This window comes from Herpailurus yagouaroundi, unplaced genomic scaffold (genome assembly GCF_014898765.1).
Source record: "Herpailurus yagouaroundi ecotype Mexico unplaced genomic scaffold, PumYag 192, whole genome shotgun sequence".
Classification (NCBI taxonomy): Eukaryota; Metazoa; Chordata; class Mammalia; order Carnivora; family Felidae; genus Herpailurus; species Herpailurus yagouaroundi.
In genome coordinates this window covers 590,100-614,425 of record NW_024412423.1, presented here as the reverse complement: position 1 = coordinate 614,425, position 24,326 = coordinate 590,100, and the positions used below count along the sequence as shown (strand labels likewise).

The window sequence follows — 24,326 nt, the reverse complement described above, 5'->3', positions numbered from 1 at the left end:
GCTTTGCGCTTCGGTCGGCCCCAGCTCCGCCCTCACCAGGCTTTCGGGCCTCTCTAGCCTGCTGGGCTCGCTGGGAAGATTGAAGTTGCGAGGGCAAGTCCTCCAGCCGCTGCTCGGGGTCTGGCCATTGCCCTCACCATTCCCTCTGCTGCTTCTAGTCGCAGAGTGGGAATGGGAGTTCCGCCCCGGCCCAACCCCTGGGACTCGTGGTTGGGGTTTGCGGGTCTTCTGGGCAGAGGCAGCCAGGTAACCTTTGAGCCTGAGCCCCGAGGACCGCGAAAACACGCAGTTCACCAGCCCCACGCTTACGGGAGAGGGAGAGAGGAGAGGCAGCTGTAAACGAAACCAGACCCTTCTGCAGCTCCCAAGAAAGCCCCGCTGTGATCCGCTTTGGAAGGTGGAGAAGGGCCGAGTGACGCACCCCTTCTGTCCCAACCGCGCTGGGACCCTAACGCCAGCCCGGCAAGACGTTCCACATGTCGATAACATCTTATTAAAATTATAACACCCAGTCTTGACAAAGATGTAGTGAGAAAAACAGGATTCTGGTAGAAGAGTAAAATAAAACTTATGGAAAACGATCTGGCAGTTACCTCTACACTAAGAAAATAACTGACTCACCCAGATTTATTATTTATCATTAGTGTTCACTCTCGTATAACAGAAAAAAGTGGAAATGTGCTAAAAAATGGTTGCTTACGGTAACTCAGCAAGGACCATCATGCAGGTCCATTACAGAAAATCTGAGTTTGACATGAAATGCTGGCCAGTGTGTATCGATGGGAAGCAAAGAAGTTACAAGAGTACATAACTTCAGTTAGGTAAAACCAGGTATTATTTATTTCCAGGGGTGGGGGCTTAAGGTTATATATGATTTAAAATTGTTTAAGAAATTGTTTACATTATCCAACTTTTGTACAATAGCATATGTTAGAAAAGAACCAAATTTGCTTACAAATACTATGTTTGAGAGGCTGAATTTACAAAAGGACTGTGACCAGACCACATATTAACACCTCTATAGCAACCCCCCCCCCCCCCAACCTCTAAAACAAATCTACAACCTCTAGAGCAGACAGGACTTGGTCAATGACTGCCAGTTTCCCTATATTTTGCATTTTGCCTTTCATCTCTGGACCAACCTGAGGACAATTATGCTCCTCACAGCAACACAAAAGACTCTTTCTAGTTAGCCAGCTTCCCCCCTTCCCTGCCCACAGCCTCTAAACAGAGCACACCTGAAGCCTTTCTTTGTTTTCCCACTCCTCTACCTTTGAGTCTCTGCCGAGTGATGACGGCTGACTCCTTTTCTACAACAAACCGTAGATAAATAGTTCCTGTTCTCATTTGAGTGGTCTTTGTTTATTCCCACGTTTGAGTTATTGTGGCTGAGAACGGAAGGTATCTGAAAAGAATGTTTCATGTTCAATAAAAAGAATAAAAATTTCATATATGGTACGGGTTCAACTTTGAAAAAGAGAAAAAAACACAGGGCGCCTGGGTGGCTCAGTCAGTTGAGTGTCTGACTCTTGATTTTGGCTCAGGTCGTGATTTCACGGTTGGTGAGGTGGAGCCCTGCGTGGGCTTCAAGCTGACTGCTTGGGATTCTCTCTCTCTCTGCCCCTCTTCCACTCACACTCTCAGTCTCAAAATAAATAAACATTGAAAAACAAACACACAAAAATACTGAATAATCTTAAAACTAGGAAAAATTGTTTTTCTACTTTTCTGTATGTTTTCCTCCTGTAATAAATATGTAATCTTTAAAACTCATATATATTTTGGGGCGCCTTGGGTGGCTCAGTTAAGTGTCTGACTCTTGTTTTGGTTCAGGTCATGATCTCATGGTTTTTGAGATGGAGCTCTGTGTAGGGCTTTAAGCTATCTGCTTGGGATTCTCTCCTTGCTCTTTGCCCCTCCCCCTGCATACTCTCTCTCAAAAATAAACATTAAAAAAATTCATTTTCTTGGGAATTAAAAAAATGACTTGGATTGGTACATCACTTGGTAAGCCCTTAAAAACTACACAATTGTGTTTACTTACAGGATAAAAATATTTTTAAAGCTTTACTTGTATTCATATATTTTGTGTTAACTGTTCTGGTTGTTAAATATTTTGAATATCATCACAGGTTGAATAATAGACGAAAGTACTATTGTACATTTTTGTATATTCTTTTATCATAGGAAAGGCTAGATTCTTGTTTTATAGTCTTGTTTAATTTCTTTGGTATATTCTCACATTTAGACTTCTACATGATATAAAACATTTACCCAAATTTCATTTCATTTCAATCTAATTGATTACAATCAATTTAATACTTTAAACTGCCAACCTTGTGGGATTTTTATGTATATCTTTACCTAATTTCATTATGGCCAAGAACACGGTCTTTCTGGTATGAGCCCTTTGAAATTTCTTTATGGCAATGTGGCCTGTTTGTGTAAATAGTAGAAAGGATGGGGCCCCTGGGTGGCTCAGTCGGTTAAGTGTCCGACTTCGGCTCAGGTCACGATCTCGCAGTCCGTGAGTTCAAGCCCCGCGTCGGGCTCTGTGCTGACAGCTCAGAGCCTGGAGCCTGTTTCAGATTCTGTGTCTCCCTCTCTCTCTGACCCTCCCCCGTTCATGCTTTGTCTCTCTCTGTCTCAAAAATAAATAAATGTTAAAAAAAATTAAAAAAAAAAGGAAATGACACTGATTAATGACATTTTCTTGTGAAGAAAGCAAACAATTATTCATTTTCCTTGATGTTTTGCTGCATTTATTGAGATGTGTGACCCGGCAGCTGTGAACAAGGTAAAATCACAGAGACTGTTATTTAAAATACCAGCCATAAAAGCTATAGATAGGAAGTAGATTAGTGGTTGCTTCGAGCTGGGGGTGGGAACAGGGATTGGCTGCACATGGGTAGGAGGGGTCTTTTTGGGCTGATGGAAATATTCTAAAATTGCATTGTGATGATAGTTCACAACTCTGTAAATTTACTAAAAATCATCGAACTAGAACTTGAAAACAAGTGAATTTTATGGTATGCAAATTATGCCTCAATAAAACTATTACAAAAAAACCAAAACAACCACGGAGAGCTGTTCCGTGTAGGGGAGGGCAGACGCTAGACACTGATGATCAGCTCTTGCTGCAAAGCTAGGAGATGCTCATGGCTCAGCCTGTCACCTGTGGCCCCACAACAGCTTCCTGAACCCAAGTGCTTGCTGCAGCCCAGGCCTGTGCACACACCTACACCCACAGGACTCAGGCTGCTTATACCTACGAAGCTCGGGGCTTACCCTGTTGGCCCAGGTCAGACACCTTCTGTGTCCCCAATCTCCCTGGGAGCCTTGAACCCCTATCCCTGTGGGGGTCTAAGTGCCCAGAGCCTCTGGAACACGGCCTGGCCCCTCACCTGCCTGAGAAGAAGCCAGGAGCCCAAGCAGTAGCTGAGGCTACATGAAGGCTCTGTACACAGTATGGTATTGAGTTCTTTCAGGGATTTATTAAGGCATTGAGCACAGTGTGATTTCCAGCCAACTGAAATGAATACAAGGAAATATATCAGGACCTGAGGGATGTGCTTTTAAGGTTAATGGTGAGGCTGACGTGCTGAAAGAGCATTCGGAGTGACGCCGGTGCAGCACTCGCCCTGGTGTGGTAGACACTTTCTGTCTGGGTCCCTCAGCAGGGGCTCGGGCTCAGGAGCTCCTAGAGAGTACCTTGAAGTTCCCACCACTTTGATGCCCAATAGACATGTGACCTCCTGCCTGGTGCCAAATGGCAGGAAAGCCCCCCCCCCCCCGAATACACAGCTTTGGGAACCCCCACCCTCCCCAGGGGTGGAGGGCGTGGTGTGGCCTGGCCACAGCATGGGGCACAGAGGCTCTGGGCGAGCAGGCCAGGACGGACAGCCTCTGACACTACATGGGGACCAAGGCGGGTCCCACCAGGCAGGCAGGAAGAAGGGGCTGGGAGCCTCTGTCTGGGCCCAACTGTGGCTGCTCAGCCTTGTTTTCCCCTTGATTACAACTCACTGCATCTGGGGAGAACAGGAGGGGTGTGTCCTTAAGGAGAAAAGAGAACAGGAGGGAGGAGGAGGAGGGGAGGAGAGACAAGCCAGGTCCCCGTCAGCCCGAAAGTCCAGACTGTTCGAGGTCACTGGAGGTGCTGAACTGTCTCTCCACCTTCTTTTGGTCCTTGATCTTGAGTCCAATGTCCACCCTCTTCTCAAAGAAGTTCACCAGAACGGACTCCGTCAGGATGGAGGCTAAGATCTGCTCGAAGGAAATGCACCAGTCGGTGTCCACGGTGCCCCCACAGCGGGCAATGGCTGGGGGGCTTTGGGCCTCCCCGCCTACCAGCACCGTGTCGTCGGCCAGGTCCTCACACTGCAGGGAGCCTGTGCTGACCACCGAGTAGGAGGACATGGACATGTCGTCTTTGGTTTCGTCGTCGGACAGAAGCTGGTGGGGGGAGCCCCTCCCCTCGCCGCCGCCCCCTTCGCCCACCACTTGGCTCTCCTGGGGAGCTTTCCCAAGGTGGGTGTCTCCCCCGGCTTTGGCCTGGGGGTCGCCCGCAGCTGGAGGCTGAAGCTCTGGGGCCAGGTCCTGCGGGGGGTCTGGGGTGGGCAGCTCATCCTCCTCGGGTGCACCGTCCTGGGGCTTCCTGCCCAGCTGCACAGAAAACTTCTTCCCCACCTCGCCGATGCGGAGTAGGAGGCTCGCCACCGTGGCAATGGCATGGTACAAGTCCTGCTCCATGGGGTCCTCGCTGAACATGTTATAAAGCGTCTTGCACAGCTCAATGAACTGTTCCTTTTCAGGGGAGACAGAGAAAAAGGTCAGGGAGATGGTAAAGGATGGGCTGGGCTGGCCTCGGGTTAGCCAGACTGCCCATGCTGTGCTGTCTTGTTAGGTGTCTCCATACCTGTGCCTTGTCACGCCCATTTCACAGACTGGGACATTGAGACTCAGAGAGGGAAAGTGACTTGACCAGTATCACACAGCCTTCGAATAGCTTTCTTTTCTAGCTGCCTTTCTTTCAGCTCAGAGAGGGAGTGGGAGTCTTTCTCTGTCCCTACATCTACTCTGCTAGCAGAGACAGGTTGACTTTTATTGTGACTCCAAACCCTGTGGCTACAGGGACCTCTTCAGTGTGTTTTGGAGTCGCTTTGAGTTTTTTATATCTTTGATCAAAGTAGAGGGTGGGGACAAGGCAAGTACAGCCTGGGTCAGTTGAGGGGGTAGGGAGGTCTGATTCCAGGTGGCTCACACCACACACTCAGGCCTCCTGCCTGAGAACGGGATAGTGCCTCTACTATCTCTATGGGGCACCCTATTCCTCAGGCTGCGGGTGAGAGAGTGCCCAGATCGCAGGGTATGCCTCTGGGAAGAGCAGGGCTGTGGTCAGGCTGCCTTTTGTTAGATGTCTGCGGCCCTGGCAGCGAGACCCTTGGCAAGATGCCGGGTTCCCGACCCAGAGACCAGCAGAGGAACAGTGGGCCATGGGTGGAGCAGGCCTGCGTGTGCATGGCACCTGTGAGGGGCCTGGGAGAAGCAGGGGTGCCATGAGGCTGTCTCGTAGTCGGGATTGTGTGAGTCTCTGCATGTCAGAGGCTAACCTTCCTTACTGCTTTTCTGGTACACGGATACTGATCAAATGTGAGCAAATCATCACCAGGAAACACCACCCAGGACAAGGCCCTGAAACAACTGGCCTCGTATCCTTCTGGAATTGTCCCTGACTGCTGTCTGACTAGCAGGTGCTGGACGTTGGCAGGAGAATTTCCACCCTACAGAGAGTGCCGGGAGGGAGGGTGGGGAGCTGCCAGGTGTGTGTGGGGAGGCAGCCCTGGAAATGTCTGTTGTGGGCTCTGAATGGGCCTACCTGGTTCATCTTGGGAAGATCCTTAATCGTCTCCTTCTGAACCTCCTTCTCTTTGGCCCACATGCGAAGGTAGTGGCGATAGTCTGGAGGACTGATCCCCTTCTCTTCTGCGAGTTGGAAGAAAATAAATCTGTCAAATTCGAGAAACAGCTGGGGGCTGGTAGCAGGTAGTGGGTGGGTTTTGGTGTCATCTGGCATAGGGTTATCTGGGCCCTTTTACCAACCCCCCTGGTATTTGGGGAGGTAGGGATAGGAAGAACACTCCAGAACACCCAAGTGTCTCCCCTAAGTTATTCTGCTACATTAGGTTTGGCCTGAGCTGAAGAGGGCCTCCACCTGTCTTCCCTGAGATGGGGACAGAAGCCCGTGGAAGCAGAAGGGGGAGAGATGCTGGGCATCTAGAGGGATCCTGGTAGAAAGCAGGCACCCCAGAGGAAGGTGGTGACAGCAGGGGAGGGGGAGGGGTATTCACAGCTACAAGACAGGCCTGGGGCTGACGAGAATAGCCTCCCCTGGCACCTAATGGGCCAAGTATTCACCTTTCCACAGGAAGGGCTGCGGTGCTGGGCATGAGTTTGCCGTTTCCCCAGGTGGGGGCCTCTCCTGCAGGGAGGGCCCCCCAGATCCCACTGACCCTGGGATCTGCACCAGTACTGGCGAAGACTGGCTAGCACATACCTCCTTTTTTGTCTTGGACGTCCTCATTTCCACCTCCCTCTTGCTCTTCCTGCCGTAGTGTTTCTGGACAACCAGAAAAGAAAAAGTACGCAGAGAATGTTTTGCAGTTATGACTGTGGACCACGGCGGCCTGTGAGTAGTCTGGTCTGTTCTCCTGCAGAACCAAAGCACCTCCAAACCCTCCTTCCTCTCTATGAAAGGAATACAGGTCTATGCACAAAGTGTTTAAGTGAACAATGATGCACGTTACGGAGTTAAAGCCCGAGAATTAATTTCTGTAGCTACTGTTGAAAAAGGTCGAACGGAGGGCAGTCCTGATTATCAGTTCAACCCATGACCAACTGCCACACTGGCTGATGAGGAATTTTATGGACATGAGTTCTGTACCTGGCACTGTATTTCTTTCTTTCTTTTTCCTTCTTTTTCTTTTTTTCTCTTTCTTTTTAATATTTATTTATTTTTGATACAGTGCAAGTGGGGGAGGGGCGGAGAGTGTGGGACAGAGGATCCAAAGTGGGCTCTGCCCTTACAGGCTGATAGCAGCCAGCCCAATGATGCAAGGCTCGAACTCACGAACCGCAAGATCATGACCTGAGCTGAAGTCGGATGCTCAACTGACTGAGCCACACAGGTGCCCCTTGCGCTGTATTTCTTAAAGTGACACATTTGCTGGAGTCAGCCTGCACTGTGCTTCCTATGGGGACCATGAATGTGGGGAGTCTCCCAGACCTGAGGGCAGCACGGCCGCATCCCAGTGCTGTGTGGTGGAGGGGAAGGGTGCACCTCTCTGGGCTCAGGCTTCTCACTGCGGAATGGAGACCCACTGCCTGGGGCTATGTGCAGTCTGAGGACAGGGCTCTGAACCCTCAGTCCCTGGCCTTAATTGGAAGCACCTGGGAAAAGCCTAAAGTGCCCCTGATTTTTCAGATTCTAACAGAAGACACATCTGCTTATTTAGTCTGTGTATTTGAAATTCCGGTTCTCAAGCTTCATTTCAAGTTCAAATTAAGCCTTTTGACACCGCCAGCAGGACTGCCTTGGGCATCTTGATACCCACTGTTTTTAATTTCTCTTAGGTGTGGATTGTCTCCCATGGGAACTTATAGGATGGGGTTTTGGTCGGTTTTGTACATCCGTTATGTACCACCAGCCTCACTGCCAAATCCCAAGCCCAGAATGCCCCCTTCACCCTGGATCTGATGCTCCAGAATGGGCTCTAACTGTAGCAACAGGAATGACTTCAAAAAGGCACTCAACAGGGGCGCCTGGGTGGCGCAGTCGGTTAAGCGTCCGACTTCAGCCAGGTCACGATCTCGCGGTCCGTGAGTTCGAGCCCCGCGTCGGGCTCTGGGCTGGTGGCTCAGAGCTTGGAGCGTGTTTCCGATTCTGTGTCTCCCTCTCTCTCTGCCCCTCCCCCGTTCATGCTCTGTTTCTCTCTGTCCCAAAAATAAATAAACGTTGAAAAAAAAAAAAAAAAGGCACTCAACAAATGTATGTCTCCTTAATGAAAAAGTTGTGTAGAGCAAGAGAACGTTTTCCAGGGAAAGCGTCCACCACCCTCTACCTCTGCTGATCCGTTTCACACTGTTGTGATGATGGCATCTATACTTTTTCCTATGAATGTGATGATGGAATGAATACTGTCTGCACGTGGCTGTGGAGCTGATGCCCTGGTGTCTGTGCACTGCCCACTGTGCTGTGTGTCATCATTTACTACTCCCCTCGACAAGCATGGAGACTGCCCCTCAACTCCCCCGGTAAGCAGCAGCTTCGTTCTGGGTCCTCCTCAGCGGGACCAAACGTGTCCAGGCCTCCTGACCATGCAGCAGAGTGTTAGGAAGACACAGCCCAGCACAAAGCAGGTGCCCCTGACCCCCCCAGGGACTGACCTTGAGCCTCCCAGGGCAGGAAAATGTCCAGATCTGAGGCCAGAGGAGATGCTGGAAGGGACAGCGGAGGAGAGGTGGAGGAGAGAGGGAGGAATAGGCCAAGGTCCAGGAAGGCAGAGACAAGAGAAACAGGAGTGAGAACACCCCCGGGGACCTGCCCAACACAGGGCGCTCCCCGAGCCCACTGAGGGCTGCAGGCCGCCTGTGTGGGCCCCACAGCAAGGCTGCACAGCTACGAGGCCCAAGGCCACAGCACGGGGCCAGCAGCTCTCACCTTCTGAGGAGCTGTCCTCTGTGAAGTAATGGGTCGCTTCCAGGGCTGACTCTGCCTCCTCTGGGCTCAGGGCTGCACTCAAAGAGAGAGGCAAGTGAGGGCAGGAGAAAACAATGGCACTCACCAAAGCAAACCTCCCAAGTCCTGGAAGGAGGCCTGGCTCCCCGCAGGGCACCAGGTGCCCATGATGTGGGGTGTGGTCGTAGCGCTAATGGCGACCACTGATCACGGTTGTTGTTCCTTTCTTGACTTGTATGTTGTGTTTGAAAATGTCACACGTATCCCATCTAAAAACCCCAGCAGTGCAGCTGGGAGTCTGGAGAAAGGCCAACCCTCTTCCTGCCCTGATGGTGCGGTGCTGAGGATCCTTCAGACACAAGTGCAAGGACCAGCCATGCATGAGCGACTTGCTCTTCCCTCTGATGCACCTCAGGCTTCGTTCCATGTCAGCATCGTTCCACGTCAGCATCCACGTCAGCATCCACTACTTTGTGAGTAAGCAGTCCCCTGGGTTTCCGATTCACATGGTTCTTGGGGGAGGAGTCTCATCCTCCCCACTGTATGGACGGGGATGTGATGATGGGGGGTTGAAAAGGTGGCACTTGGGGGAGGTGGCAGGGTGTGGACCAAGGTCCACAGGAACTCTGGACGCAGCAGGGCAGGCAGAGGTGGCTCAGGAGTTGGCGAAGGTGGCCCCATGTGCTACCTGTAGGATCCCGGCCCCGTGGGGTCTGCCCAGCCCAGGCCTTTCCCTCAGTAGAGGCAGAGCTGGCTGCTATCAACCTTCCCGGAGGCATCCCTGAGGCCACTGTTCTTTGAATTACAGGGAAAACCAGCCACAGGTGAGAATACCTGTGTCAAGAGCAGGGCCTTCCAGCTCTGGCTGCTCAGAACACCCCCGCCCCTGCCGGTTGAGGGGGGAGAGATTTAAACCCGCATTCTGGGCCAATTAAGTGACAGCCTCTAGGGTGAGCACAGCACAGTGTTCTAAAAACCATTGGGCCTACTCGGAGGCAGCCGCAGACTCCCCAGGGCGGGTAATGAACAACAGCAGGGGCCCAAGGTAGCTCTACCCCAGGGTAGAGGGCCCAGGGCTAGAATTCTCACCTGCCCAAGTCTCAATTTCCCCATCTTGGAGAACTCTCCATGTGGCTACCTTTGCTGAGCTGGGTGAGCTCTACCTGCACAGTGGGAACCCAGAGACCGTGGGATCCGGCCTGGCTTAGGACTGGCTGCTGGGCACCCTTCATCCCATCCCAGCCTGTCAGCATCTCCGGCAGGCTCAGGCCCGGGAGCCAAGGGAGAGCAGCTCCTGCTCGTGGCTGCACAGCAGGGCTACCCAGGCCATTCTGAGGGCCTTGGCAGTGCCCCCAGGCTGACCCTCAGGGGACAGACAGGAGCTTCCCTGTGTCTTACCTGGGTCCTTGCCCATGGTCTGAGTCCTCTGAGACAGTCCCTCTCAGGTTTTGGCCCTACCCCAGTGCTCCGGCCTCCTCCTCCCACTCTGTCAGGATGTGGAACCTCTATGATGCCTAGGCCCCCTAGGCCCAGCACCACACAGAGGCCTGTGCCCTGGGACACTGCAGCCCCAACCCTGTATGCATGAGAGGCCCTCACTGGTGACTCTCACCTGGGGGCAGGTGCAGCTTGTAGAGTGCCTTGAGCTTCTCGGTCAGGTCCCCATGGTACATCCCGCCTGCAGAGGAAGGCCAGTGAGGAGGCATGCTGGCTACAGGGCACCAAAGCCCCACGGCCAGTCCACACTGGAGCACCTCCCCTTCCAGTGGGTTCTGGTGTGTCCCTCCTCATACCCTGACTCCCTCCTGGAGAGGTCCCTGGAGCAAGCCCCAGGTCTCCCACTGTCCCTGGGCTTTCCCCTTCTCAGGTTCTGTGGACCCACCCTGTGCAGCCCTGGCCTGAGGGAGGGGTGGAGGAGACAACCCCACTAGACCCCTACGTGTTCCCCGTGGGAAAACTGCCCTTTCTATATCAAGGATCTTGCTGCAATGGGAAGACTGGCTGGGCTGGCATTTGGAGGCTTCTTGAGGAAGGGCCCTGGAGCTACTCACTCATTCCTGTCACAAACTCCTTGAAGTTGATCAGAGAGTCCTTGTTTTCATCCAGGAGCCGGAACATGCGCCCCGCCAGTACAGGCGTGTGGGAGCCGCAGGCCCAGGGTGTCAGGCTGGCGAAGAGTTCCCGGAACTGGCCTGCATCGATACGGTACTGTTCCAGGTACGGCAGGCTGGGGTCCCGACGCACAGCCGTGGGGCGGCTGCTCCCCCAGTACTGACTTGCCAGGTGCTTGGCCTGTGGAGGGCACGGCCTGGTGAGATGGCCTGGCCTCCCAGAGCCTGGGCGGTTAGGACCTCCAGGCTGGCCAGCGAGTCCACCCTCCTCTTCTGTCTGAGTCTGAAGGGCACTGGGGTGGGGAGCACTAGGCCAGACATGGCAGGGAACCTCCCACATTGGTACCACCAGCCTCTTGTTCACACATGCAGGAACTGAGACATAGCGGGTGAGAGGTAGCACTGACTGGGCCGTTCTGACTGGAAGGCTCATCACAGTGGCCACCCTGGCTGGCAAACCAGAGGCAGATGGGAACCAATAACAAGAAGTGTGGACTGTGTTGTTTCTGCCTGCTCATCACAACTTTTCCCCTTCTGGTAACAGCACCTGAAATCTTTTTGGAGACCGCCTCCTGTCCCATCCTCAGGGCGTGGGACAGGCACATGGCCTAGTTAGTTTTGGCTCAATAGTAATAACCCTCCTATAGCCACAGCACCTAACTTGAGTCCAACAATTCACTCTGGACTTTTTGCTAAAACTACTTGGAAAGAAAAAGCTTTTTCCCTTGAGAGAACAGGATGACCCTGGAGCTTCTGAGGACAGTCCTGCCATTCTTAAACCTGCCTGCATGTTTAAGCACCTGGATCCAGCCATGCCTGAAGCTGTGAATTTCCCAGACTTTCCAGTAACATGAGCCAATGCTTTCCCTCTTGTGTAAGCTGACTAGAGTGGGCTTTCTGCCACTTTAAGAAAGCGTCCTGCCTAAACTCCATGGAGAATTAAATTCTACCATGTGAGGTTTGTGGTAACTGCATCTGAGGACATTTTTAAATCGATGTCTCTTCTGGCAGGAGGTTGCTGCACTGAGGACACATTTAGGGGACTGGGATGGGGTACTGGTTCTGCCCTTGCTCTAGGCTGTCACCTTAAACACCATGTAAAGGTCCTCCAGCTCTTCAATTGAGAAACCAATGTCCCCAGGTATAGCTCGGACCTAGAAGGAAAGAGAAACAGGATGTACTGATGGATTCTCAAATTCTAGCTCTTTGACAGAATTCCCATGTGGATGAAGGTTAAGACACAGACCACCCTCTTAATGTTGCCAGCTGGCCAAGCACACAATGGCAGCCCATTCAGGAAAGAAGGTGTGGACCACACGAGTATCCCTGGTCACCTATCCTGTTATTCAGTCTACGCTTTCCAAGCTCCGTGCTGAGCATGGTGGCGGGAGGGAGGCCTGTCTGTCCTGATGCCCAGTCAGGTACACAGGGTGAGGGGCAGTCATTTAGTGACTGCTATCTGAATCTCTGGAAAGACTCTGGCCCTGGCTTTTTGGCAGGCGTCCTAGAACCTGCCAGTAAATTCTCTCGCCAGAGCTGGGGAGGACAAAGGCTTGTAGGGGAGGCACAGGGGGCTGGGTGGGTGGAGGGCAGCTGAGTGTTGCTACCCAGGGGCAGGTGCAAGCCCAGGCTGGAGGGCTCAGCCCACAGTAGGATGACACTTGGCCTTTAGGCTCTGAGGTGTCAGAGCTTTGCAGTGATCAACCTGGGAGCAGAACACCGTGACCACAGAACAGTGACCAGTCCTCTCCCACCTCCCCAGATCTGCACCTTCACTCCTGGAATCCAGACTCATACAGGGCAGCACTAGGGGGCTCTGCACCTGGCCCTGTGGGCAGGTGAGGAGATAGCAGGGCAGGAGCAGCCCACCTAGATCACTGCCCCCACCCCTGCCAGCAACCTGTGGCCACTGGAGCCCAGTCGATCCGTACCACGCTCCTCTTGGCCGTATCCTCCAGGGACTGGATCACTTTCAGCCTCTGCTTAAACCGCATCTGTTCAATGTCGTCGGCCCTCAGGCTGCTGAATTTCTACCGGCCAAAGGTGATTCGGTGAGACGAGGCAGAACCACAGAGCAGAGAACTGCCACCAGCCACGGCCGCCCACACCCACATGCCCGGGTAGGGCAGGCTGGCCAGACAGCCCTGGAGGGTGCTGACCTCATATGACACCTTCAGGAGGTCGAAGATGTCCACCTCTGTGGGAGGGTCATCTCCACTAGTCAGCAGGGCGTGGAGGTGTGGGATAGGAGGAGAAACACTCTGCTTATTAACCACATTATCCAGGTATCTGTAAGGATTAAAGAACAGAAGGTTGGACCACCCACAGGCAACAGGGATGTCTTACCTACTAAGTGATGTGGAGGGACCTAATTTGCCTAGACTCCCAATTAATAAACAAGTGTGCTGAGGAGGGGGCAGCCTCCAGGAGGGCAAGAGATGAGCCAATGACTCTGCAGCAGGGGAGGGGAGAGCCATGTCCCAGAGGATGTCCTGGCAAATCCAGGATCCCCCTGGAGGCGGCAGAGGCCTCGCCTCTCGCCTCTCGTGGGGCCTGAGCACTAATTCTGGGAAGCCAGGCTGTCCTCTGGGGGTCCCCTGCATGGGGGCCCTTTTTAAGCCCAGATCCTAGCACACTAGGAGAAAGGTTTGTCCCAGCTGGAGGGATGACATCTTCCTGGGCTGGCTCAGTGGGCAGGTGGCGGCGTCCTTGGCAGGCCTGGGTAGCCAGGAGTGTTCCAGGATGGACACAGACACATGGCCAGCATGTGGGCCCGGGCCGGTGTGAGGCCAGGGCTGGCGGCGGGGGGGGGGGGCCGGCCGGTTTCTGGGTTTAAGGGGCTTGAGGGCCAGGCTGGGGGACTCAGCTCCTTTGTCCAGAGGACAACTACTATAGTGGCATGGGGAGCCACAAGGTCAGACTCTGAGGAGAGCCCTGTGGGTGCTGGTGGGTGGGGCTGGAGCAGGGAAAACAGTAACGAAGCAGGCCCAGGGCCCAGGGCCCAGGGCAGGGGTACTGTGCGCGTGCACGGAGACGGTACGGGTGGAGAAGAGGGGCTGGATCACAGAGAGTGTACGAGGATGGGCTGCAGGGGCTGCGGGAGGAGGTGGTGGCCAGGATGACTCTGGGCCTTAAGTGACAGTGGTTAGAGCAAGCCCAGCATGGGACCCTCCATCTAGGTGAAGGTGATGGGGAGTGAGGTTGCTGAGCTGGGGAAGGCACCATCAGGACTGCTTTGAGAGAAGAGCAGATGCTCAGCCTTTGCTAGAGGCTGGAGGCCATGCTGTTCCAGCTGCCTTTTGCCCCCCAGGTCCTCCAGCCCAGTGTGCTCTGGTCCACCACTCATTTTATCTGCTCCCAGAGCTATCACTGCCCAGTACCATTCTGTCTCCCATCAGAAAAGAGGCTGTCCCCTGCCACCTGGAGTGTGCTTGGTGGGCACATCACTGAACGCTGAGTGAGGCATGCCCAGGGCTGCTGAGGGGTCAGGTTCTGCCACCCGTGGGGGTGCCGGCCAGCAACCCCGCAGGAGGAGGGAGTCCGGCTCGGTCACCTGCCCAGGACGGTCATGGCCTCGCCCTCGTCGCTGCAGCCCAGTAGCTGCTCCATGTTGGCATCCAGGATGGCCAAGGCCACCTGCAGGATCACCTTGATGCCCTCGTAGAAGAAGCAGTCAACAATGACCACAGCGCTCTCGAAGGGCATGACGCTGAGGAAGAGGGTCAGGAACCAGGAGAGTGAGATGCTGGAAATCACCCCCAGGTCCTGCATCTTCTCGGAGAGCTGGGGCAGGAAGTCTCTCGTCAGCTCTTCAAAGATGCCTTGATCCACCAGGGCCCCTGGGGAGAGGACGAAGGGGTCTGAATGATAAGCCTGTTCCTGGCTCAGGCAGGTCCTCACGGGGGTGGTGGGGGGGAGGGGGTGCCAGGGTGAGATGCAGGAAGTCCATCGGATCCTTGGCCAATTCCGCTTACACGGAGGGCTGGAGGGGGTGGAGTGGAGAAAACAGGAAAGAAAAACACGCTGTGGGGTTCCTTTCTACAGCTTCCAAACCACCATGTGAAAAGAATAATTTCTTCCACTGCAGTTGGATTTTCTTTTGGGTAAATACAGATTTCTCCCTTCTAGAAGTGTCAGAAGTAAAGAGGGGCTTTGGGGGGCTTCTGTGTGTTCTGCTCTGAAGCTTGTGAACAGATGTGCTTATAATGGACCCCAAGAGGGGAGACCCCCAAAACCAAATGGTAGAGGAAGGACATCTTAGAATAACAGACTTAATTATATAATGTAATTAAACACATTTGCCAGTGCATTTTCATTTAACAGCACCGATTCTATTGGCTGTGCTCATAATAGTTGAAGCTGGGTTTACAGGTGCATGGGGATGTACTACATGCTCTGGCTGTGATACTGGAAATTTTGTACAATAAAAAGACTTAAGGGGTTCCTGAATGGCTCAGTCAGTTAAGTGTCCAACTCTTGATTTTGGCTCAGGTCACGATCTTGTGGTTCATGAGTTCGAACCCTGCATCGGACTCTGTGCTGACAGCGCGGAGCCTGCTTAGGATTCTCTCTCTGCCCCTTCCCTACTTGCTCTCTATCAAAAATAAATAAAAATAAACTTAAAAAAAAGGCTAAGGAAGAGTTGGATGGATGAGAATTTAGGCCCCAGGCTCTCCTTTAAAAACCACTGACTGTGTAGTATCTTCTCATTGCCAGCCACTCCGAGGGCAATGTGTAAAGGCTCAGTGAGATGGTAGGGGGTCTGTGTTTGGGTCTCCACTTTCCAGCCTCTTCATCCGTGGAAAGGGAGCCGTGACTGTCTGCAGCCTGTTGCACGTCTGTGAGGCCTCCACTCACTTGTGCTGTGTGCTCAGTGGAGAGCCTGGCACAGGAAGGCCGCTACCCCCGCAGGGAAAGCCGGGCCGCAGGCACTCACCCACCACTCTGGTGTTGTAGTAGTCGGGCAGCATGCGCTCACAGAGGGCCACCAGCAGCCAGAAGGCCTCCTCCTCGCTGCCATAGAGCAGGAGCACTGAGGTGACGATGTTCATGGCCTGTGAGCACAGAGACAGCAAGGGAGGCTCCCGGAGCTGGCCACTGCATATAACTAACTGACCGTTCCCCCACCCAGTGTCCTGCATGGCCTCCCACCCAACTCCAGGCAACTTGCCAAAAGGCAATTTGCAGGAAATCGATTGGACAAAAACCATCTGCCAAGTCCCTCAAGTCGAGCCAGTGGGCACTTGGAAAGCTGAGGAGGATATGAGCATGTGATGCTACTTCTTCAGAGTGGTTTTTAGTGTCGGAGGTGTGACACGGGCCAGGAAGATGTGTAAGTGAGCCGCCCATGACAGCTACATGGCAGCAGGGCGTCCGAGGCCAAGTGGGACCGTACACGGCCTGAGCTGATGGACAGGCTTGTAAGAAGAACGCTTTGGTGGTGGTGATTATCTTAAAAATTCTTTAAAGCCAGCGCCCTGACTTTCCGTGAACCGGCGACACGTCATGCAGAACACTGGTTTTATAGAAAGTGACCTTTGAGGAGGTGGCATGCTCCCTGAAATCCAGATTGCAGTCTCAGGGAAACAGAAAGCCATGTGACTGGGCCAGGAAAATGTCCCCTGTATGTGAAATCAAATGCCACCAGAAATGCAAATCAAAACCACCATGAGATGCCACCACACTCATGCCATTAGGACAACTCTTATCAAAAGACCAGAAAGCAAGTTTGGTGAGGATGTGGGGTTACTGGAACTCTCGTGCACTGCTGGTGGGAATGTAAAATGGTGCAGCTGCTGGGAAACACTATGGCAATCCCTAAAAAAAAAAAATTAAAGGTAGAATTACCATTCGATCCAGCAATTTCACTTCTGGGTATACACACAAAAGAAATGAAAGCAGGGACAGGAACAGATACTGCACACGCATGCTCACGGCGCATTATTCACAATAGCCAGAAGGCAGAAGCAAACCCAGCGTCTGTGTACAGATGGATGGATGGACCAAGTACGATATATACACAGAATGAATATCATTCAGCCTCCAAAAGGAAGGAAATTCTGACATGTGATACAACACAGATGAACCTTGAGGACCCTGTGCGAACGAAGCCAGCCACGGAACGACAAACAGCGTGTGACTGCATTCAGATGAGGCACTTAGAGAGGGCAAATCCATCGAGACGTAAAGAAGAAGGGGGGCTGCCAGGGAGGTTGTTTTCAGGAGTACACAGCTTCAGTTTTGCAAGATGAGAAGAGTTTTGGAGATGGATGGTGGGGATGGTTGCACAATGACACACTTCACGCCACTGAAGCGTACGCTTAACACATTGTTTACATTTTACCACAAACACTAAACAGTCAAATGCTCCAGGACCCAGGCCAGGGCACACAGGAGAGCGAGCAATTAATACTGTTTCTAATTACACCTCTATCTGTGATCGGGCTTTTCCCGGGGGGTCAGGGGGCACAGTCACAGTCTGTGAGGCCATCGCTAAGGCCCAGGGCGCCAGGCTCTGCTTGTAGGAGCTGCTGGTGAGAGATGTGGTCTCTGGGGCCTGGCCAATCCCCTTTACCTGACAGTAGCCGATGGTGGGGTTTCGGAAAGCGTAGGCGGTCAGCACCCGCCGGAGAGCAGCGATCCCGAGCTCGTTCTGGAAGGCGGGGTGCTCAGGCATGGAGCGGTGGAGATCTCGCTCAATCTCCTCTGTGGCCAGGCTGTACTTCCCTGTGGACTTCTCCACCAGCTCCTCGTAGTAGCCAGGGTGAGTCACCATCTCATTCCAGGCCCCTGTGGAGACACAGCTGCCAGCTGTCTCTCTCTCCTCCTCCTCCCCTCCTGAGACCGTGGGGGCAGTGACAGGGCAGGATGGAGATGTCAATGCACCACAGAAGAGAAGTGGAACTCTGGGGTCCGTTAAGAGGGGTGAGACAAAGGTTCCCTTGTGACTGCTCCTGGGAGGGGTTATCCCCACCAGAGTTTAAACAGCATTCTCATGAAACTGTCCAAGTGGCCAAGGAGAGTGTATGCTGTCAGGGCCTGTCCCAAGGAAAGGAGGCCTCAGGGGACCTGCCTCTCACTGCAAGTGGGAAGGTACCAGCCGGGAGACGGCACCCTGTCCTTGGTGTCTGCTCCCCACGGTGGCTTTCCTGACGTGGGCCCCTCACAGACGAGAGCCCCCTTTCGGCCTTGTAAAGGGCTGGCCGTTCCCGCCTGGCTGACTCAGTGGAGCTCTCATGCAGGGGCCCCCGAGGATCCGGGCCGAAGCTGGGGCAGCTCACCAGAGAAGAGGAGCCACAGCTCTCCCCGGAGGCTCTCGGGGATGCCTTTCAGCACCAGCTCCCGCGTTCTGGCCGTGCGGTACATGCACATACCACGCCCGTACTCAAAGAAGTGGATGTTCCACGACTCCTCTTTCATCTTCTCCTTAGCCTGGGGGAGAAGCAGATGGGGTCTGTGAGCACCAGTCAGCCGGGGGCTGAGGTGCAGGTGTTGGGCCCTCCTCCATCTAGAATGAAGATTTACAAGGGCTCCTGATAAAAATGCCGAGGGCCCAGGCTGGGCTTGGCACAGCACCAGCCGCAGGCATCAGGGAAATGAACCTCCCTGCAGAGGCCTAGAGACTGTGGTGACCAGCTGTGCCCCTTGGGTTAGGCAGGATGTCCCTGGCCTCCTCCCAGGCCTGGGTCCTACATGGCAGTGGAGTCCATGCTCTGGCTCACCCCCTTGGCCCCCAGGTCCTCCATGGGCGAATTTCTCTGGAAGAGTTTGAGCAGACCCTGGGAAGAGGTCGGTGCATCCTGCACGCTGGAGCTTTGGCGGCCACCAAGGGGTGTGGAGGGGCTGGTGAGCTGATCTGACGCCTTTGGAGAAGCTGGGCAAGGCTGAAAAACACAACACAGAAGGGAAGGCACCCAGTGAGTGAGCCCCTTGTGGGGCCTCTGACTTGCACGTCAGTCACAAGTGCTGGCTGCTGGACTGAGGTGGGTGGGAAGTATGGGCAGAGAAGCACCAGGTCTGGCCGAGCAGGAGGCCATGCTGTGGCCCAGCAGGACATCCACGCTGTCTTCCCTTCACCAAGCCCTTTCACAGTGGCTGATCTCTTAGGGGAAGGGTCCTAAGGCCCATGCTGCCAGGCCTTCTCTGAGGTCAGGGCCCGGAGCCCCTGTGTGCCCCTCAAGGGCCTGGTTGGTGGTGCTCGTTGCTCCCTGGGGCACCTTCCTCACTCCAGCCTCTGGGGTATAGACCCTGCTGAAGGGGTAAGTACATCTGCCCAGATTGTCCCATAGTAGTGCTGCCCGACGTTTGAGCACACTGCCCCTGGTCACAGGGATCAGCTCACGCTGGGACTGTCAAGAAAGTGCAGTGGGTCCCATGGAGCCCAGGCGAGGAGTCATACAGGGAAAGTGGAGCAGAGGCAGGGCGACACTGGGGCCAGGTCGGCCAGCACAGTCCTGACCTGATGGCCTGGCCTGCCCTTTCCAGATCGCCAGAGTCCTGATTGAGGCCATCCCTTCTGCGTGTGCCCTTGATGACTGCCAATTGAGGGAAGGAGCCCTCTCCTGTCCTCTCTCCCTCAGGCGACCTGTCCACTGTGCCCTCAAGGTCCCCTCAAAGAAGAAGGGGCTTCTGGAGGGCTGGTTATTGCCCCCAAAGCTCCCTGCTTCTGTCTTCCTCTGGTCCACATGTCTAGCGTGTGGTGCAGTCTTCAGTGGCCACACCACCTCTTTGCTCTGGACACCTATGCCAGCTTGAGGCTGGGTTCTCCTCACCGGTATGCAGTGGCTTCCAGCACACTAGGACTGGGTGTGTGTGAGGAGGAGTCTCGATCTCTGCCACGGGGTACACCCCCCACAGGGGCTAACCAGGAACAGGGCCTTATGTTAGAAGAGGGCCTCCTCCATGTAGGAGCCTGGCAATCCACTTTCCCACTGCACAGAGAGCCAAAGGGCAAGAGAAATGGACCCTGGTGTGGTTCTGGGAACGTCCCAGGGTGGAGGGCAACGTGGGGCTGGCAGCAGGGAAGGGAGGCATCGGGGATGAAGGTCTGCAGGAGAACCCTAACCTTCAGAGCTCTTCCCCTAGTTTTCTGGAACCCCTCCCCAGGCAAACCTATCTCCTCAGGGAAGCACCGGCAGCGGGTGACACCTGACATCTGCCCCCTGCTTGTCCACTGTTCAGCCTGCAGGGACCTGAATTCCAGGTGAGCTTGATGTAATGGCCTGTGCTTATCTTGTCCCCTGGCCCAGGGGGTCAGGTGGTCCAGAGCTGGCGCCCATTCTGTCTATTCTCCCCTCAGCTTCCTCCCTGAGCACCTGCTGGTGGGAACAACACTGCTCTTAGGTGGACACATGTCACTGGCTCCCTTCTTGCCAGTAGCAGCTCCCCATTAAAAATTTTTTTAAAAATGTTTATTCGTTTTTGAGAGAGAAAGAGACAGACAGAGCATGAGTTGGGGAGGGGCAGAGACAGAGGGAGACACAGAATCTGAAGCAGGTTCCAGACTCCGAGCTGTTAGCACAGAGTCCAATGCGGGGCTCGAACCCATGAACCCTGAGATCATGACCTGAGCTGAAGTCGGACACTTAACCAACTGAGCCACCCAGGCACCCCAGCATGTGGGGGGCACATCTCTCTTCCCTCTGGGCCCCACACCCAATGGGCTCCACCAAGAACTGGGGTGATGGCCCTGAACTAATCAGCATTTCCTGCCCCTGGGCTCAGGGTGGGTTGAAGGCACTGCATCACCCAGGCGCCACCAAGGAAATGCTGTGGTGACCACAGGGAATGTCAGGAGGAGCCAAGGAGGATGCAGGGCTGCTGCCAGCATCCTGGTCTATACACCACCTGGGAACATTGCCCTCTTGGCAGAAAGCCCAGTCCAATGGGGAGAGGCCTCTCTGGGGATAGGCGGCTGACTGCATGGACTTCTTGGCTTGTGAGCCAGTAAGCTCCTCCTCTGTGTGTCATGCTCCAGTCTGGGTCCTGTTGTCTGTGACCCCCCTGCCATGGTCCCATCCACCAAGTGGCAGGGGTAGGGGTGCTGGATGGCTTCCTGCAGTACCTCACTGTCTCTGTATTCCCTGTAAGAAAACCCTCTTCTTGGCTGTGGTGATGGTTTCACAAGGAATACATGTTAAACTCACCAAACTGTATTCTTTGGATATATATATGGCATGTTATATGTTAATTTTACCCCAGAGGTGCTGTTTTTAATAAAGACGGAAAAAAGGAAAAAAAAAAAAAAAAAAAAAAAAAAACTGGAATCCTTTTCCCCCCGCATGATTTTCAAAAGTCCCTGGCTGATTTCAGAAATTCAGAAATAGGGGCACCTGGGTGGCTCAGCTGGTTAAGTGTCTGACTCGTGGTTTCAGCTCAGGTCATGATCTCACAGCTTCGTGGGTTTGAGCTCCACATCGCAGCACAGAGCCTGCTTGGGATTCTCTCTCTTCCTCTCTCTCCACCCCTCCCCCACTTGCGCTCTGTCTCAAAATAAATAAACTTAAAAAAATAAAAAGAAATTCAGAAATAAACTTTCATGACAAATCGCTCAAACCACAGGGTACAACCCCAGTCCAGACCAACAGAGCCCTAATATAGAGATTCTGCTTCCTGCCTGAGGTTCCCCAAAGGGACCAGGACTGCGAATGGACTTGTAGGCCACAGAGCACCTCAGAGGATCAAACTCTCAGTGCCAGAAAAAGAGACGGACTCAAGGTTGTGGTCTTGGCAATGACCGTCCTGTGTGACAGGCCGTGATGCCTGGGAGTCCTGTGTTTTCCTAAGCTAGTCCCTCCCCTTCCTGCAGCTGACCACCTCACACATTCCAGTGCAAATCTTGGGAGCCACCTGCCCGCCTCACTTCCTGCTGAATCAAATCTCAAACCTCTGGCCTCCTGTTTAACTGACCGAGAAGCAATCTGAAATCCATTACAGCCACGCCTACCAGCCAGCCTTCCTGCATGTGTGGCCTCACAGGCAGGCCAGGTCTGGCCCCCTCCATTCTGGCTCCGAATCGCACCCCTCCACCTCCAGGACCTTCCTCTAGGCAACTGGATGTAGCCAGAGCTGGCCCCACAGACCCTCCTATGTGCCTCAACTGGGTGGTGCTCACACGTTGTGTTCACTGAGCTATCACTTACGATCTGCGCTTTTTAGAGTATATGTGTTATGCTCCAACTGAAAAGTGACCTTTTATTCTTAGCTTTTATACAAAATTCTCAAAAGAGTTGTTTAAACTCACTGTATCCTTTCCCCCTCAAGTTTTTTTTTTTTTTTTTTTTTCCTAGAAAGTGTGCCTTTATGTTCTAATACCCACCTTTATAATAATATCTTTATCTAGTACCCTGGTCCTTTCTTTCTAGACCCTGTTGACTCCCTGCTATGAGCAATACTGAAATTAGTGAGTAACCCTTTCCTCCCCTCCCTCCTCTCTTTCACTGCCAACATACAGTGATTTACTTTCACTCTTAGTTAACGAGGCAAGCAATGAGCTTTTTCTACTTTCCAGGCCTTCTTACCTCATGTTTTCATTGTACTGTTTCTTGTCAGAGCATAGAAAATGTACACAGTGTCTGTCAATTTCATTCTCATTTGCTAGTCTGGTTTCTACAAATACATTCAACGTGCCCACCAGACTTTCAGTCAAAGCTTCTCCAAACGTCTCTGGGTTGTCTGAACATTGTTCTTAATTAGATTCTTCAAGAGCTGGTATATTTCTTAAATTCCTACATATTCTTTACTTACTGCCTGAACCTCAGTTTGCCAGATAGAAAATCTGTGAGGCATAATTTTTATTAAAAATTGTATATCTTAGAGGTGTTACTATTTGTATAAAATGTTATCTGAAAGTCTGATCCCAGGGGCACCTGGGTGGCTCAGTCAGTTAAGCATCCTTCTGACTTTTGATTTTGGCTCAGGTCATGATTTTACAGTTCGTGAGATCAAGCCCTGCATCGTGCTCTGCACTGAGAGTGAGAAGCCTGCTTGGGATTCTCTCTCTCTCTCTCTCTCTCTCTCTTTCTGCCACTGCCCCCCGCTCACGTTCTTTTTCTTTCTCTCAAAATAAATAAATAAACACTAAAAAAAGAAATAAAAGTCTGATCCCAGTCTGATTTTATTCTTTCATAAATGACTTGGTCTTTTTGGATTGGTTGTCCTCCCAATTTTTTCAAATCTTTATTTTTTATTAATGTTTATTTATTTTTGAGAGAGAGAGAGAGAGAGAGAGAGAGATAGAGAGCGAGCACAGGGTAACAGCAGAGAGAGGGGGAGACACAGAATCTGAAGCAGGCTCCAGGCTCTGAGCTGTCCGCACAGAGCCTGACGTAGGGCTTTAACTCATGAGCCATGACACGAAGACCTGAGACAAAGTCAGGAGCTTAACTGACTGCGCCACCCACGTGCCCCTCAAATCTTTAGTTTTTACCATGTTCTGTAACAATTATTGGCTATTGTGTACTGGTTTTCCCAGTCGTACAACAGGCCCTTCCACTGTGCACATTCAAGTCTTTTTATACTCAGAAAAGTTTTCGTGACTGGTAGTTTCTATCAGTTGTTATTTTATCTATGCTCTTTGGTTTTCAGTTCCAGGGACCTACATTAAACATAAGTTGGATCTTCTTTGCCTGACTTCTATACTATGGCTTTTGGCTATTTTTTTCTCTTTCTTCACTTGTTTTGCCCTCCTCTGACCCCCAACCCTCCCTTATCCTTTGATATCTATTCATTGTTGTGTTCTCCTTGTGCAATACTTATTTTTCTTCCTTTCTTTTTTATTTATTTTTAAAATTTTATTTATTTATTTATTTATTTATTTATTTATTTATTTATTCATTCATTCATTCATTCATTCATTCAATATATGAAATTTATTGTCAAATTGGTTTCCATACAACACCCAGTGCTCATCCCAAAAGGTGCCCTCCTCAATACCCATCATCCACCCTCCCCTCCCTCCCACCCCCCATCAACCTTCAGTTTGTTCTCAGTTTTTAAGAGACTCTTATGCTTCCTTTCTTTTTTTCTTTTTTTATTTTTATTTATTTATTTTTTTTAATTTTTTTTTTCAACGTTTACTTATTTTTGGGACAGAGAGAGACAGAGCATGAACGGGGGAGGGGCAGAGAGAGAGGGAGACACAGAATCGGAAACAGGCTCCAGGCTCCGAGCCATCAGCCCAGAGCCTGACGCGGGGCTCGAACTCACAGACCGCGAGATCGTGACCTGGCTGAAGTCGGACGCTTAACCGACTGCGCCACCCAGGCGCCCCCCTTTCTTTTTTTAAGTAGGCTCCACACCCAGCATGGAGCCTGATGCAGGGCTTGAACTCATGACCCTAAGATCAAGACCTGAGCTGAGCTCAAGAGTCAGACATTTAACTGAGCCACCCAGACGCCCCTGTCTTTTTGTATGTGACACTATTTCTGAAATATTTCTGTAGTTTTTTTCTAATTCTTTTCTGACTCTTGTCAACTCTC

General features: G+C 52.5%; 1 protein-coding gene across 2 annotated transcripts in view; it reads right to left on the bottom strand.

Annotated features, from left to right (window-relative positions):
- Positions 1-2,735: 2,735 nt before the first annotated feature.
- The window catches only part of TBC1D9B (TBC1 domain family member 9B), a 44,715-nt gene continuing 23,124 nt past the window's right edge, over positions 2,736-24,326 (bottom strand). The window contains exons 7-21 of one of the 2 annotated variants that reach the window (XM_040444180.1): positions 18,570-18,731; positions 18,129-18,279; positions 17,423-17,637; positions 15,785-15,902; positions 14,402-14,687; positions 13,008-13,137; positions 12,780-12,878; positions 11,934-12,002; positions 10,789-11,029; positions 10,350-10,415; positions 8,720-8,791; positions 8,446-8,496; positions 6,557-6,619; positions 5,879-5,985; positions 2,736-4,806 (exon numbers count right to left, since the gene is read on the bottom strand). In XM_040444180.1, coding sequence (XP_040300114.1) covers positions 4,120-4,806; positions 5,879-5,985; positions 6,557-6,619; positions 8,446-8,496; positions 8,720-8,791; positions 10,350-10,415; positions 10,789-11,029; positions 11,934-12,002; positions 12,780-12,878; positions 13,008-13,137; positions 14,402-14,687; positions 15,785-15,902; positions 17,423-17,637; positions 18,129-18,279; positions 18,570-18,731 — 2,517 coding nt within the window. In that variant the 3' untranslated portion in view covers positions 2,736-4,119. The remainder of the gene's footprint in view (positions 4,807-5,878; positions 5,986-6,556; positions 6,620-8,445; positions 8,497-8,719; positions 8,792-10,349; positions 10,416-10,788; positions 11,030-11,933; positions 12,003-12,779; positions 12,879-13,007; positions 13,138-14,401; positions 14,688-15,784; positions 15,903-17,422; positions 17,638-18,128; positions 18,280-18,569; positions 18,732-24,326) is intronic. The other variant, XM_040444181.1, reaches the window with a different exon arrangement.